The sequence below is a fragment of the Alexandromys fortis genome, unplaced genomic scaffold, assembly GCF_014885135.2.
Source record: "Alexandromys fortis isolate MF-2015 unplaced genomic scaffold, M_Fortis_MF-2015_v1.1 scaffold_91, whole genome shotgun sequence".
NCBI classification, from domain to species: domain Eukaryota; kingdom Metazoa; phylum Chordata; class Mammalia; order Rodentia; family Cricetidae; genus Alexandromys; species Alexandromys fortis.
This window is the reverse complement of record NW_026067968.1, coordinates 3,921,420-3,937,911: the sequence shown is the minus strand read 5'-3', so window position 1 is coordinate 3,937,911 and position 16,492 is coordinate 3,921,420. Positions and strand designations below refer to the sequence as shown.

Sequence of the window (16,492 nt, the reverse complement as noted above, 5' to 3'; positions counted from 1 at the left end):
TTGTGCTTCTCCGTCCATGCACATGTACACACTGCAGGACGTTCTCTGCACTGGGGAACTGCAGGCTGACTCACTTCCCACACACAGTAGGTACTCAACAAATCTTCACAGTGATACCCTGCAGAAGCTTGTACCTGTGATGTTTTAATATCTAAACTATCCTCTAAAACCTCTAAAAATGATGCTCAGACCTCATTAAATATGAAGCCAAAACTATTCTGCCTCAAATATACAGGTGCAGCTCTGTCCCTACTGATTTGAATTATGAAGGACAGTTCTCCCATAGAAAGGATGGCCCAGCAGGCACTAAGCAGATGGCTTAGTCAGTAAAGTGCTTGTCTTGTAAGCGTTGATTCCCTTAATTCAATCTCCAGAGCTGTGCAGAAGGTCAGGTGCAGTGGTGTGAGACCGCGCTCCTGGCACTGGGGAGGCAGGGCAGGCAGAGCCCTGGAGCACTCTGGTTAGCCAGTCTACCCGATCAGAAATGCCCAGGTCCCAGCATCTCAAAACACAGGTCACAGCTCCTGAAACACCCAAGGTGGAGCTCTGTCCTACACACACATACACATGCACAGCCACAGCCACAACCACAGCCACACACACACACACACACATTCCCCACACATGAAAGGCCAGCCTCAGAAAAAAGGTGTCACCTTGCCAGTCCTCATGTCCCAAGCTTTGATTTCAGAGCTGAAGCCGCCACATAAAAAGACGTTGTGATCTTTTGGATGAAATTTCAAGGTGGTGATTCTGAAGTCACTCCGACCACTAAATACTTGGGTCCCTGCAACACAGACAGACAAGAAAGAGTGAGAAAATACTCAGATCACACATGCTTCAAAGTGGAGATGTTCACACAGCTCACCAGGGCCTCTGTGGCCCAGTATGGACCTTCTGGAAACAGAGCAAGGTGGCAGGCAGCTCATTTCCACTCCCTGTCAAACCCCTCCCCTGCCAGGCAGCTGATCCCAGGACTCGAGCTCTCCCTGGTCTGCGAGAGTCATGGGTGTCATCTCATGTAACCACAGGACAGCTGAAAACGGGCTCAGGGAGGCTCGGGAAATTTCTCACACTGCATGGGCAATACAGGAGATTGTTTATCTAAAATCTAAAAGCAGAGTTGGTTGGAATTTATTTCAGGATACATCTTCCAATCCTGATAAAAATGAAGATGGGTTTGTTACAGAGTACAGCAGGTGCAGGTGACCTGACATGCTGGGCCACAAATGACAGTGACCCGCACAGCAGTGCAGCTACAGAATGGACATCAGGTGTGGCTCACTGGGGTCTCACTAGCTCTTCAGGACTCGAGACAGCCCTGCCACTTTCCACATCATCATAAATGGGTATGGAGTCCCTGTGTGCACTGTGGTAAGTATCTGACACATACAGGTACATATGGTGTGGAAACAGCTGTCGCTATGGTTTCCTAGAGGTGAGCAATATAAACATCAGAAGTGTCCATCATTCAGAGCCGGGTAAAGCCAGCACTCCCTCCAATGCTCAGTGTGACTTGTGCATCCCACAGCACGGATGGGATTCTTATCTGTCACACTTAATTTGTCCAAGTCTGTACCAAGAAATCAGACCAGCTTGAAGAGACACCACACAGGGAAGCACCTGGGTTTGGCTCCTAGCACATTACGAGGGGCCAGGCTCATATACCAGAGACAGCACCTGACACCTTCCAATAGCAGAGGAGGCTGACTTCCTCAGTCAAATAGGGAACTCTTGGCTGCCTTTGGCTACCAGGACTCCTCCACTGAACCAGCGCAGTGGCAGAGTGGAACACAGAGGCTGACAGCCAAGGAGCTGGGAAGGTGGCTGTCTGTAAAATGCATGCCACAGAAGCATGGGGAGCTGACTGTGATTCCAAAACCCACATAAAAAGCTGGGCCTGGTGGTGCACACTTACAACCCCAATACCAACCAGAGACGGGGAGATAGGCGGATCCCCAAGGCTTGCTAGCTGGACAGCTTCACCTCATCAGCAAGCCCTAGGTCCCAGTGAGAAGGTAAGGCTCCCAGGGAATGGGACCCAAAGCTGACCACCGGCTTCCACACACATGTACATATGCCAGCACCTGCATGCACACAGCTGGTGGCAAAGGCAGTGATGAGATGTCAAGACGAATGGGTCCCCTTCTAAGCCTTAGAAGACTGTGTTTGTTCATTCCGGGCAGAAAGCACTCCCTGATGGCTGCCTCTGTCTGCTGACCCAATACACTGAGTAAGAACTCGACCAGCTCCAGTTCATCCGGTAAGGAAATGAAACTCATCAATCACAGCTTATGAGAGTCACAGAGGGACAACACAGATCCAATGGCCAGAGCCACTGTCTCCAGGCCTGTCTGCCTATACCCATTCAGGACAGACCTAAACAGACATCACTGTCATGCAGTGATTTGTTTATGAGTGACAAAATGCACCCGTGTGCCAATATAGCATAGACACGGTTTTTAAAGACCTTTTTGTCGTGTGTGTGTGTGTGTGTGTGTGTGTGTGTGTGTGTGTTTGTTTAGAGTATATGCCACGTGAGTGCAGGTGGCAGCACAGGCCAGAAGAGGGAATCGGGTTCCCTGGAGCTGCAGTTAAAGGCAGCTGCCTGACAGAGGCGCTGCTCCTCTGAGAGAAAGAAGTGATCAAACCACCGAGCCATCTCTCCAGTGCCATGATCACACTTTTTAAACACCAAAATTAGGATCTCTTACACAGTGAGACAAAAATAAAAATAGACAATTTAAAATATATCTTAATATACCATATATTAAGAGCATCAAGCAACCTATTTTTTAATATTTGACTTATTAATTGGGGTGAATGTGCACTGCACATGCTACGGTATGCAGAGGTCAGTGGACAACCTGAAGGGGTCGGGTCTCTCCTTCAGCCATGTGAGTTCGGGGTATTAAACATAGTTCTCCAGGCTTGGCAGCAGATGCCTTTACCTGCTGAGCCGTCCTGCCAGCCCACGGGCATCGCGACTTCCTAGAAATCGTGAAAGCCATATGAGCTACAGAGTTAGAGCTGTGGCACTTTTAGTGGCAGCACAGACCCAAACATGCTTTCTCTTATCTAAACGCAGATGGCGACCTGTGACCCAGGGCTTGAAAGCCATCCACCTGTAGCTTCTGTTTACCCAGCGAACTCAGTGAGGCTGACAGAGACTCCTCACAGAGATGCGCCAGGAGGCAGGGTGCTAGATAGCCCCCAGGGACCACAAAAGACTGAGAGCCCATTTTCCCTGGCAAATAACAACTCTACACCTAACCAGACGGTGTTATCACTATATTCCTATGTTTTCAACAACTTGGTTTAAAGTCAGACAAAATGTTCATTTAAAAGGTTTTAAAATGGATGGGAAATAGTCAGGGTGCAGACACCTGCTGTTTTGTTTTTGTTGGGTTCTTTTCATTTGGCGCTAGGAACTGAACTCAGGACCGTGAGCATACTAGACAAGTGTTCTACCACTGAGCTACACTTCCCATACACAAAGTAAAGTCTCCAATGAATGACATTTATTTATTTATTTATTTATTTATTTATTTATTTATTTATTTATTGGTTTTTCAAGACAGGGTTTCCCTGTGGCTTTGGATCCTGTCCTGGAACTAGCTCTATAGACCAGGCTGGTCTCGAACTCAGAGATCCGCCTGCCTCTGCCTCCCGAGTGCTGGGATTAAAGGCGTGTGCCACCATCACCCGGCAATGGATGACATTTAAAGAATAAATAAATAGACCCATTTACAGGTACCAGTGTATAGCTCTATAGTAAAATTTGTGCTTAGTATGTACAAGGTCCTTGGTTCAAATGCCAGAACAGAACAACAACAACAACAACAACAAAAAGTAGTCTGTTTCAAAGCATTCTCTCCAAAGTGAAAATAGTAATTATTAATTTTAAATTCTGCAAGGGCAGGGAGATGTCTAGGTACATAAAGTGCCTGCCATATAAGCATGAGGATTTGAGTTCAGATCTCCAATACCCACATAAAAAAGCTCGGCATGGTGGCACATTCATATAATCCTAGTGCTAGAGGGATGAAAATGTCGGAGGTGGGGGGGGGGGGTCTCTGGGGTTTACTGGCCAGTCATCCTAGCTGAATCAGTGAGCCCCAGGTTCAGTGAGAGACCCTGTTTCAGGAAAATAAGGTGAAGAGTGAATGAGAAAGACCTCACTGTCATCCTCTGGCCTCAACACATGTACACACACACACACACACATACACACACACACACACACACACACACACACACACACACGGACAACAGAGTCTTGCTGTGTAACCCACAAAGGCCCCTACTGAACTGCTAATGCTCCTGACTCAGTCTCCTTTGCACAGACAGGTCATCCCTGGGCAAACCTTGCTTTGTTTTTTTGTTTTGTTTTGTTGGGTCTCATCTGTAGCTCAGGCTGGAATAGAACTCACTGTGTAGCCCAAGCTGACCTCTCCTGGTGATCCTTATGCTTCAGCCTCTCAAGTGCTAGAATCCCAGGCGTGAGCCACCACACCCAGCTGGCACACACTTCCCCGAGCACAGTCACCCCCACGCTGCACCTGCGCCTCCACCTGCACCTGCCCTTTCCCTCAAAGGATGACTAAGAGCGTTCTTTATTTTTTTCTTCTACTCTCCTCTGGAGTCAAGGATTGGCAGTCACCTGTCACCATATGAGATTCTGGAAATACTTGGTTTTTTTTTTTATCAAGGAATGCCTGTAAGCTGCACAAGTGCTCAAGGCCCTCAGCTATGCAGCAATGCTGACCACCTGCCCCCCAGCACCCCAAGAATTACAGGAGGAGACACTGACACAAGGCAAACCCTAGAAAGGAGGGCTTACCAGCCTTTGTCATTCACTGCTCCTTTCATCCAAGATACTTCATGCACCCTCGGGTACATAAGCATATGCAGTAGGTGCAAACAACAAATATTTGCTGATAATAATCATAAAAATATTTAAAAGCAATTCTTTGGCATACATATAATTTTACTATTTACTAAATATTAAATCAAATTTGCATACTAATGAGATGGATTACTTGTTTATTTTTACATCGAGAATTAAATCCTGAGTATGTGTGGCAGGTCCTGTACTTTCAGGACTCAGGAAGAAGGCTGGAGGACAGCCTGGGCTACACAGTAAATTTCAGACCAGCCCAGGCTACAGAGTAAGACCCTAACTCAAAATATAAACAACAAAAAGAAACAAGAAATCTATTTAATACAACAGAGTATATCATACTTTCAAAGTTTTTCAAAATTGATTGATATTCAGAGATGCTGAGAATTCCACTTTGCATAAATCCATTTTTAAAAAAAAAATCACAGAATTATGTCTAGAGCCATTCCAGAAACTGCTGGAAATTCTATCCTAGGCCAAACTTCATTCACCATGCTTAAAATGAAGCTGATTTGAAGAGCAATTTAAAGCCAGCACTCTGACACAATACAATCCAAGGATGTCTAACCTGACGCCTACATGCTGAGTAGTGTAAAATATTAAAAGTCCTTTTGTCCCAGAATGGAACTGTTACATTTCTGCAAGAGCAGAAAACTTTGTAAACAGGACTAGCACTGCACTTCATCACACAGGAGTCTTGAATCTGAGCTGAGGCTTTGGGGTAGGTCTCACTGGCACTGTCCTACCTGATGGCACTCACAGTACACAGTGCCCACAGTGCATGCTCAGGCCGAGGCTGCAGTAAAGTCATGAAAATGGGTGAATACTGCTGGAAGCATCTTGGATCCGTTACGCTTTTGAACTTGAATTCATTTTTGGTCACTGCACACTCAGAAACCTTTAACAGTTGCTGAGTCTTCACAACCCCACGCTCAATTCTACAACCCTGTGGAGCTGTGATCACAGTTTTCAAAACTGGGTTCTAGAGAGTGGAAGATGGCCTTTTAAAACTACAGCACTGTTTTTATGTTGTGCTATGTTGTTGCTCAGGGAACTCAGCAGGCTGTGGGTGCCGCATTAGGACTTCACACCCTCAAACCACCCTCATAAACAATCACCGTACGGAAAGCTAATCTAACTGGGAATATGCTTTTTCTCCAGTTTACTCATTTTTTTCACAGCCCAAGCTTTTCTTCACCTTTTTTGTGAGTATATGCTTGCATGTAGGCGTGAAGGGAGGGTGGAGAGGCTAAAGGTTGATGTTGGATGCCTTCCTCAACTTACTTTTTGAAAAAGTCTCTCACTGAAGCTGGAGCTCTTCAATCTGCCTGGACTGGTGGCCAGCAAGCCCCAGGCATCTGTCTCTGCCTCCCCGGGGCTCGGATTATAGGCAGGAGCTACCTCACTTGGCTTTTATGTGAATGCTTGAGACCCCAACTCAGGTCCTCGTGCCTGAGAGGCAGGTGCTCTACCCACCAAGCCGTCTCTCCAGACCCTCCTCCATGGCCCTTCAGCCGCAGTCAGGGATCAGGCACTTAGTTGATATACAGGTAGCAAATGTCCCACTGAATAGAACGAGGAGAGAGTCTCTTCCCCTCTGCACCCCCAAATCTGGAAACTACTGTCCATCCTCAGACCCACAGCAAAGGAAAACTCTCCCTGGGGGTGGGAGGCAGGTGCTTTCCTGGGTCCTTGGAGCACAGCACGAGACCAGCCATGTTGTCATTTTGAAATAGCCGCAAGTCACCAGATGCTTGCTAAAAGGTGGGTGACACAACCTTGCTGGTGACAGGGAAGAAAGGGGGGAACGCTGGGCTGCTAAAAGGTGGTGGCTCAAGTTCTCCTGCTAAAAAGAAAAAAATCTAAATGTTATTCCCCTCAATTCCCAAAGACACTGATATCTGTCTTTGAAAGGACTAAAATTTTCCACTTAGAAAGAGGCTGTCATAAGTATTTTCTACTTCTAAGAGGTGGGGCTTTACTATTTTCTTTGTTAAGGAGTCCAAAGCTAAAAGATTTTTGATAAGCCAACAGGTACTTAGTGGAAAACACTAAGGAAAAATTCTAAGACTTTAGTTCCGAGATCAGCATCACAGGCACCAGCATGGCGAACAACTGAGGCAGGCAGGGTGATAAGGCTGCGAGCCAGAGACCCAACTCCCAGACCAGCTGTCTCTTGAGAAGGGACTCAGGTGGTCCCTTCACTGCTCAGTCTCGTGCAAGCAGGAGGACAGAAAACCAAGTGCCGTACACAGCACTCTGTGGAGTAAGCAACCAAAGTGAACCATTACTGCTTGAAAAATTAAACCCCAACTTATTGAATTCATCTGTGGTTAAATTAAAAGCTAAAGCCAAGGGATGCTGGGTTCTAACAGCGGGAACCTTAAGAGACTAATGACTGTTGAAGCTTTTGCATGAGGCCTGGAGAATACAGCAGCCTGGGCTGGCTTCTGCCTTTGCTGAAGAGAAAGGCAGAAAGGTTAGGAGACATTCATCGGGGAGCAGCCTTGACCAGGGGCACTAGTTCCTCTCGAGGAGAAGGCCTTTCTCCTGGAATCCGTGGCCACTCTCTCCCCTCTCCCGGATGGTGGCCTGCCCATCAGTTCTCTTCTTCAGCACTTGGGCTGGCTGTAACAGACCTTTACGTTGGGACTATCTTGCTTGTCTGCTTGTTATAGGAAATTCTGTTTATTCACTGCAGGCTTATAGGAAATTGAGCTTTAAAATATGTAATCCATTGGCACTTGGCTGTATTGATCTGGTTATAATGAGCTCAACCAGTATAAAAAACTGTTTGGATCTTCTTGGAGTTAAGAAAAATTACTTCTTTTCCTTTTTGGATCAATAATGATACAAATAGAAAATATGTTTCTGGGCTGGCGAGGTGTGGCTTGGTGCAGAGTACTTGCTCAAGAGTATGAGGTTCCAAATGCAATCCCCAGTCCTAGAATAAATCATCCTTAAAGCAAAACCATGTTCAAGGGTTCTGTTCTCTTGACACCACCATTCCCATAGCTTCACCATCCAGTGTCACTGAGGCGACGCTGGGTGACCCTGCACAGGCAACTCCTTTGAGCTGCGCCTCTTCCTTCCTTAGGTAGAGCCATTAGGCTTCCCTAAAGGTAGCCACCCATGTAACCAGGGTAACATCATCTGTCAGCCTAACGTCGGCACGAGGGGACACTACGGTTAGGCAGGCTCCAGGGCCCCCAAAGGACCTCCATTTCCATTCAGTGTGTCTGGTTCCCAACCATTCCTGCCACATCAATGGAATTTCAGGTTTAATGAAAGCCAAGCGCTGATCCCTAGGAAAGAGAGGGGCCATCTGTTCCTCTGCAAGAGCTCACCTTAACAAAGTTATTGCGAGGTCACAAGTGGGATGGGAACCAATATGTTCCGTAAGTCTGTCCTTCAGGCCTCTCTGGACCTTGCACTTAGCACACCACAGTCATGGGCAATGGCAGGAATTAGCCTGCATCTCAGAGCTGAGGAAAGGGAGTTTGGGAAGGGAAAGGACATCTGGCCCTACTGGCCAGCCATGCAGACAGTGACTGAACTTATGTGACCCTAAAGTCCCTGTGTCTGCACCCCACCTCCAGACCTGCCAGCTACTCATGACCTTTCCTTCTCTGTAGCTCTTTGTTGCTAGCCATAGACTCATGAACATGTAGGAAAAATGTTGACAAGGGAAAGCTTATGTTGTTGGCTCGTGGTAATTGAGCCTGTGTTCCCAGGCAGCAGGCATATGACTCATTTCGCTAAAATCAATATCGTTACACTCATCCTCTGGGAAATATTCAGCCAGCTGTAAATTTAACCATCCTGACTCAAAGTTAACGAGAAAAGAAGCTTGCTAACTTTCAAATCAACCTCCATGTATCAGGAGCAGGGCCCATGTTGGCAAGTGGGCAGAGGACTGGCAGGATGCCAGCTGAGGGCCAGGTAGGCCTCGTCGGCATGCCCACTAGCAGGGTTCTGGAACTCACCAGCAGTGTAGCTCAGAGCCTGGCATCCTTACCATAAAACTGGGCTCAAAACTGCCCTTCAGGAGTAGCTTTGAGAGAAGATGCAGCAAAGGCAGGAGCAAGCCCCAGAGTAATGAAAGGCGGCTGTAGGAGGCTGGCAGTTGCTATCACTCTTTTTCCGAGCCCAGCTACTTTCAATTGTCTGGACTAAACTGAATTTCTTAAAATTAGGGGGTGGGAAGTTAGCTTGCAAACCAGCTGTGTTTAGCTATAAGCAGCTTTGTTGAAACACAGAACCAACCATGCTGAAATCAAACATGCCCCGGCCACGTTCAGCTCCAGGGTCAGACGACAAAGGCAGCCTAACCTAAGAAGGGCCAGTTGCTCGTTGATGGCTGCTGCCTACACACAGGGGAAACACGGCTCCTGGGAGCCCGTGCCAATTAATAAAATCGTGCCAGGGCCTGGGTGCTGCCTTCTTCATAAGGAGGGCTGGCATGAGCTTCCCAGCTAAGGATGAGATGAGATTGGTTTATGGAGGTGCAGAAACCCTCTCCAGAGAGGGGCCAATGAAAAGCTGCTTGGGGAGCTTGCAGGAGAGGGGGTCACAGATGACAGACACATACAGAAGGGGGTTAGAGAGGGGCTTGTGACATGGCAAACAAGGGTGGTGGGAGGGTAGCTGTTCACTGGGCAAGAGGGTACCTGAAGGACAGGGGCCAGGGACTATCATCAGCTCAGCCCCTGCTAGACCTAGATGCAGCCTCACTGGGCATAAAGTGGTAAATAGAAAAGAATGCCAGTCTGAAAGCAGGCCCTACCCACTGAGACCTGGGACACGGCCAGCACACACTGTTTTCTTCCTGGTCTCCAGGGCCAATGAGGGCCCTAAGCAGGTTCTCCTGGAGTATGCCACAGAGGTTGAAAATCTACAGAGGCTCTGGCTTCAGTGCGGCACTTGCTTCAAGCACCAGTGGGAGCTAGTGCCACTTCAGAGGCTTAACCCAACACAGAGCCTTCTTTCATGGCCTCTCCTCCAAAACCTCAGGAGCCGACAGCGCTCTTCGCTGCGGCCTTCATTTGGACACTGTTCACTCTTCCTACGCCAAGTGCTCTGAAGCTGTCAAGGGGAACACTGCTCATACCGGAACATAGCTGTCCACAGCTCAAGAAGCATCCTCCAGCCCACCACTTAATCAGAGGGGTCAGTCAAGACCGTTCGGGCACTCCATTCTCCCAAAGCCTGTTTTCTACAGATGTTGAGCCACTACCTGGAGGCAGCTGAGCACCCTGCCAAGACAGTTAAGGGAGGCCATTCCAGTCCACGTGTCGACAGGACACCTTTGCCAGCCCCATAAGCCCAAACTATATCAGCTTCACCACTGGTTGGGTGACTTCAAGAAGTCACCAAACACTCAAAGCCTCAGTTCTACATCAAAGAAATGGGAATACAGATGGGGTTCTCACAGGCCAGTGGGGTACTAACCATGATGCCCAAGCAAAGGACCTACTCCATTTATCTGTATCAGCTCAATATAGGCCTAATGGCATGTGGGACACCAGGGCTACAGCGAGAACTTGGACAGCAGACCACTCTTTCTCTATGGCATCATCCTTAGTCATATGATGGGGCTGAAGACAAATCTTAGAAAAGGAATAGTCGACCGGGCGGTGGTGGCGCACGCCTTTAATCCCAGCACTCGGGAGGCAGAGGCAGGCGGATCTCTGTGGGTTCGAGGCCAGCCTGGTCTACAAGAGCTAGTTCCAGGACAGGCACCAAAAACTACAGAGAAACCCTGTCTCGAAAAAATTAAAAAAAAAAAAAAAAAAGAAAGAAAAGGAATAGTCGTGCAGGGTGCAGTTCCACCTGGCCAATTCCTCCCACCCACCATGACCCCAACAAAAGACACAGTGGCATCAAGATAAGGGGGGGAGGTCAGGACAGTGAGCATCCTAGAGAGAAGGGCTGATGTCCCTGGCCATGACTGCCTAGAGTTCTGCAGAAAGCTAAACTGTGGGGTTTAATTTACACACCCACCTCAGACCCCAAATAGAAGGCACCCCACTGTCAGGAGGAGCTGCCACCCACCATGAAGGAGAAGGATAACTCTAAGGAGCTGAAATCAGCAAGAGGGGCCCTCAGGGCTGAGCAAGCTCCAGGGGGACTCGAAGGAGACAACCAATCCTGGTTTGCAGGACAGGTCACGGACAAAGTTGGAGTCACTCAGGGCCTGGGTGGTGTCTGCCAGTGTTCCCTGAGGCTGCCTGTGTGCCTAATGTAGCAGAGACGTTTGTTAGGAAGATTGTAGACGGAAACAAGAGCGCCAAAAATAATTAATCTGTGAGCAGATTTGATTAAGTGTTGATTCATGGCTGTTCCGTAAGCCAACAGCCCGTCAGAACTATAAATTAACGAGATAAAATGGTACTGGCCCTCCATATTTCAGGCCGGGTATTGACATTTTCGAATCCACAGATTTTTAACTGTATTGATTGAGGACACCAGGATGAATGGCCTTGGCGCCAAATTCCCATTAATGACAATGGGCACCGAGTGACTAATTCCCAAAGCACTGCAGAGAGAACGCCCTGCGCTGCCTTCTCCTGGCAGGGTGCTCTAATTAGATTGAAATGAAAAAGCCAAATCACCATGGGCGGGAGAAGCAGAAGAAGAAAATGGAAGAGCAGACTTCAGGAAGAGAAAGGACAAGACTAGTTAGAGCCGGACAAAGGCCACAGGATGCACAAGTGCTAAGACCCAAGGCCAGGGAGGGGTGTGCAAGCGTCTGCTGTTTCCCACCCCAGCAGCCCTGGGAGCTTCATTACTCAGCATAGGAGGACGGCAGAGGCCAGCCTCAGCTCTCCAATTATGCATCTTCGAGCCAGCCTCGTCCAAGCAATGACAAAGAGACCACCAGAATGGGTCCGTCCTTGGGGACACACGCTTGCCAGGACACAGACAGAAATGCCAGCTATCCTCACAGGAGAGGCCTCATCTGGGGTCCAGAGGCCTTTCTGGAGCTGAGATCCAAACCATCAACTCTGCCCTCTGCAGGAACAGGACACCCAGCACACCCCAGCACAGGCCATGCACATGGTATGTGTATAATATGTAGCAAATTAAAGGAATGAAAACAGTTCTGCAGTAGATGAGCCCCATGCAGACACCATTCCTGGTAAAGGAAGATGAAGAAAGCCTTCCATCGCTCCCCACTGGACAGCAGCACTTAGAAGTGGGGCCCTGCCTCTCTATACCTACTCTGCACACAAGAGCCCCTAGGAGCCCTGGCAGCACGCCACCCTCCATGATTCAGCACACCTGACGGAACAAGCACCTCCTCTCCCACCCCTTCATTGAGCCACATGTCACATGATAGCAGATGCAGTTCCAGGTCCTCCTAGCTGGAACACAAAGAGGACCACATCCCACGGCTGCCCCAGACTCATCATCAGTCACCCACAGTCACGAGTCCCTAACTTGTCAGGCCTCAGGGCCCATTGCTGCTGACAGCCAGAATGAGAATCCAGGAAGCCAGGGCTGAGTTGGATACTATAGGTTAGACTCCATATTCAACAGTCCCCAGTCTCCCTTGCCGTCACTGAGTGGCCCAACCCGGGACTGCTGTATCGACCCTGCTTGGGAAAGCTCCTCTTGCTGGCTGCTCCCTCCTTCCCTAACTAATGGAGGCTTCCTGAGGATTTTCCTACATGAAACCCCCTTGCCTGAGGGCCTCTCACTATAAATACTGGGAAAAGCCCCTCTGAAGAGTTCCCTACGGAACTTAGTTCCACCCCATGGACTGAGAGGAATTCTAAACTGATGCCAACCACAGGACACCGTGATATTTTGGTCCAAATTACACAGCAGAAGTTGATTAAAAAGCTGCCTCTTCATCCGGCCCGGCAGCTTGGGGCTGAGACAACAGTGGCTGTCCTTTGCTGACTGGCAGAGGACTGGTCCCAGGACTTTGTCAACAGCTACAGTACCACTGCAAATGGTCTGCACACCCGTCAGGGAAATGAGTCTGTCCTGCGGCCCTCACCACACCATGACTATGGGTGGTTTGCAATCAGGACCCTCTGGAGAGGCTTTCCAGGGAGAGGGCTAACCTGGGGTTGTGAGACATCAGGACACACCTGTTTCGAGGTCTGTTAGGTGCAGGGCAAAGTCGAAGCCGCCACTGAGAATGCGCCGGCCACAGGGAGACCACCGCGCAGCCCGTACCGCCTCACTGTGCACAGAGTAGGTCTGCAGGCAGTGCCCCGAGTCCACAGCATTCCACACCTGCAAGGGAAACACAGAGAGGCAGCGTCAGACACTGTGGTGAGTGCTGAGCTCCAGGTCAGCAAGGGGCTCCTGGGAAACGGGGTTCCTATTATTCCACATCAAAACAAAAGTTGTAGTCACTTTCTCTCTCCTCATAGAAATGTGCAGACTTCCTTTCTCTGGGGCTAAGAAAACAGCATTCCCTATCTCCACTCAACCTCACACCTCTCCTACCTGCTGGCTCCAAACATGTCACAGTCCTGCCCCAGCCTCCATTGGCCAGCTACTTATTCTGGAGCAGACAGAGCACGTGGCCAGGCCACAGTCAAAGCAGACAGGGGCCAGTCATAAAGTATAAGGAACAGATTCGGAGCGATTGTGTCTTCTTAGGAGAGGGGTCCTTGCCCCTCACCTTCATCCTGCCTACCCATTGGGGAATGAGGCTCCCAGAAGACTGTCCAGTACACAGCTGACTCCAAGTGGCATACAAGCCCAGGCAGGAGCGCTACAGTACCACAGTTGGAAGGCCTGGCCACAGAGGTGTTTGGAGCTGGTTCTCCTCACTATCACTACAGGGTAAAGGGCACACACTGTAGACGCTCCCCTTGACACTGCATCTTGCTGGTCATGTGGTCCTGTGATCCAGGGGCTCCACCTCACTGAGCCTAAGTTTCTCACTCCATGAAGAGGAAACAAAAGCATTGCCCCCAGACAGGAGTGAGGCCGGAGCAGGGGCGGTTCTGCAGCAGGAGCAACAGTAGATTTGGGCAGGGCATGAGGGGATTAGCGGTCTGAAACAGCAAGATTCCCTGAGTTATCACTGGCACCAGATTTTCCTGAGTAAGTTCTAGAAAAGCCCAAACAAGTACACCCACGCACTTCCACAAACCTGCTCCTAGGGCAGCTTCCACTAGTGATGAGCTAACTCTACCTGCCAAGTCTTAGAGGCTCTCAAATTGCTGAGTTCTGAAAGGTTTCCGGGAATATGTACACGTCTATGCTCACCCGAACAAGAGGTCATGAAGAAAAGGTCCTACAGAATGTGGGGAGGGCCCTTCTAGTCTCCCCTTCTGTGCCAGGGGTCAACAGCTAGGTCTCAAACTAAGAAGACTAAGACCAAGAGGCAGCAGTAGTCATGTTTAAAAACACGGAACTAATAGGAGCAGCCAGAAGGCTGAGGAGTGTAGGGGATTGGCAGCAGGGCAGCAGAGGGCAGAACATGGCTGCTTCTTTGGAATTATGCACAGGTATGGCGCTAACAGAAAAACTAAGTGAGCAAGTGAGGCTCTGCGGGGCTCACACAAGGCAGGAAGAGGCCAACACCGAGCACACAGGACAAGCCGCGTTTACAAAGTGTGACGGCATTTCCTAAGACACATGAACTACAACATCATACTAATTAGGCCGGCTGGTATAAAAAACAGAAACAAAAATAACAGGCTTTGGAATGGATGTGGGGAAATCAGAACCCCCTACAATGCTGGCAGGAAGGCAGGATAGTAGAGTCATGATGAACAGCAACTCAGCGATTGCCAGAAACCTGTAGGGTTACCATGAAACCTAGCAATTCCACTTTGAGAAGAAACTCAAACATCTGGTACTGGGGTCTCAAGGAAGTTTTGCCCTTATTTATATGGGTAGAGGGTGGAAGGAGCCCACTTGTCCGCAGACAGATGAGAGTCTGCGGACACACAATGGAATCGGCCCACACAGTGGAGTGCCTCTAGGCAGTGCCCCCCCCCCCCAGCAGCCACAATGCGCAGAAACCTTGATCACACTGTACTCGGTGGGGCAGGCCAGCCCCAAAAGGATGGATGCTGGATGGTTTCCCTTCCTGCTGCTTCTTGAGTAGTCAGAATCACAGACAGGAAACAGAAAGGCTGCTGCCAGGAGCTGGAAGACTGGAGTGTGCGTGGAGTGGGCAGAGTAAGAGGCGTCCTGGGGATGGGTGCAGCCAAGCCGGCCAACAGCATGAACTGCAGCCCTAAACCCAGCTACAGTCGTAGAGTTTGTTATATTTCACTGTGTTTTTTAACACACAGACACACACACATTGTTTACTCATGCATTTTCAGTAAGACCCTAAACCAAGCTCAGGATGTTGCTCCTAGGACTGGCAGGAGCTATGAACACTGCTCAGTCCTTCCTGAGACAGAGAGTAGCACGTGAGGGGAACAGGGAGAAAGACAGCGGCTCTGAAACAATGGTGTCCAATGCTTGCCTCTGTGAAGCTCTTCCACTTACTCATTCAACAAACACTCCTGGGTGCTTATTAGCGAGCCAGCACTGCTCACAGGAAACAACCAAAATCAAACGCTTGCCTTCCAAGAACTGACCTTACCGTCAGGAAGACAGGGCCCATACAAATCAGCAGAAGGAGTGTATCAGGCACTAAGACTGATGGTCCAAGGTCAGCAAGAAAGGGGGCTCCAAAGCCAAGAGAAGGGGCTGGGAGGGTGGCCACGCGAAGGGGTGAGAAAAGAATTCTGCCTGAGTATGCCTGAGTATGCAACATCACAAAGGCCAGTCAGTCTGGCCAGAGAGGTGAACAGGATGTGACAAGAAGGGGCATGGTGAGAGTGTCTCTATGGCAGTAGAGCATTCGGGGTCTCCTGGGGGAGGGGGTAGCCGGCTCCAGCCCACACGACCCCTTTAGCTGCCCTGCAGGAAGGAAGAAGATGCACGGGCTTATGTAGGAATTTGGGACAGAGGTAGCAGCAGTGGGGACAGGGGTCCATATGGGAGTCAGAAGCAATAGGAACCCCTTAGAGGGAAGGCAGTAGAGAAGTCAGAGAGAACAGGACCACCTTAGGTCTGGGGTCTGAGCAGCAAGGAGAATGGCCAGCTCTAAAAGAACCAAGCTGGAAGCAAGGCCAGAGCACAGCACTGAGTGAGGGAAGCCATGAGAAGGAAGAGTGGGGAAGTCCCTGCCCTATACTTCCAAGTACAACGCACTTACATATAAACCTTTTGTGATGTGCAGTAAGGTGTTGAGTTAGAGAGGAGGGAGAAGAAAAAGGAGCGGGGCAAAGAGATGAGAGGGAAAAGGCAGGGAGGGACATGGAGCAGATGGAGGGAACTGGGAAGAAAGCAGAAGAACGTTTAGACCCCAAGATGCCTGAGGGCAGCACAGTGCGCTAGGATTCTTGGGCAGTGGTGTCCAAGGAGACAGAGCTGGTAAAGGTGTGACATGTCGTCTCCGCTAGGTGAAGTTGCACACCTGTCTGCTAAGGCGCTCTGCTGATGACGGCAGCAGGATAGATGAGGACCAGTCAGTCCGGGCTTGCTACCAGGGGCGAAGGCGAGAGGAATCTTCGCCAATTGCTCTCCCTAATTGAATTGAATGTTCACTGTCAG

General features: G+C 49.4%; 1 protein-coding gene across 2 annotated transcripts in view; it reads right to left on the bottom strand.

The window, feature by feature from the left end:
• Wdr25 (WD repeat domain 25) overlaps positions 1–16,492 on the bottom strand; it is a 127,641-nt gene that overhangs the window by 36,223 nt on the left and 74,926 nt on the right. For both annotated transcript variants that reach the window (XM_050154669.1, XM_050154668.1), the window contains exons 3-4: positions 13,006–13,153; positions 657–787 (exon numbers count right to left, since the gene is read on the bottom strand). In XM_050154669.1, the coding sequence (XP_050010626.1) occupies positions 657–787; positions 13,006–13,153 (279 nt within the window). The remainder of the gene's footprint in view (positions 1–656; positions 788–13,005; positions 13,154–16,492) is intronic.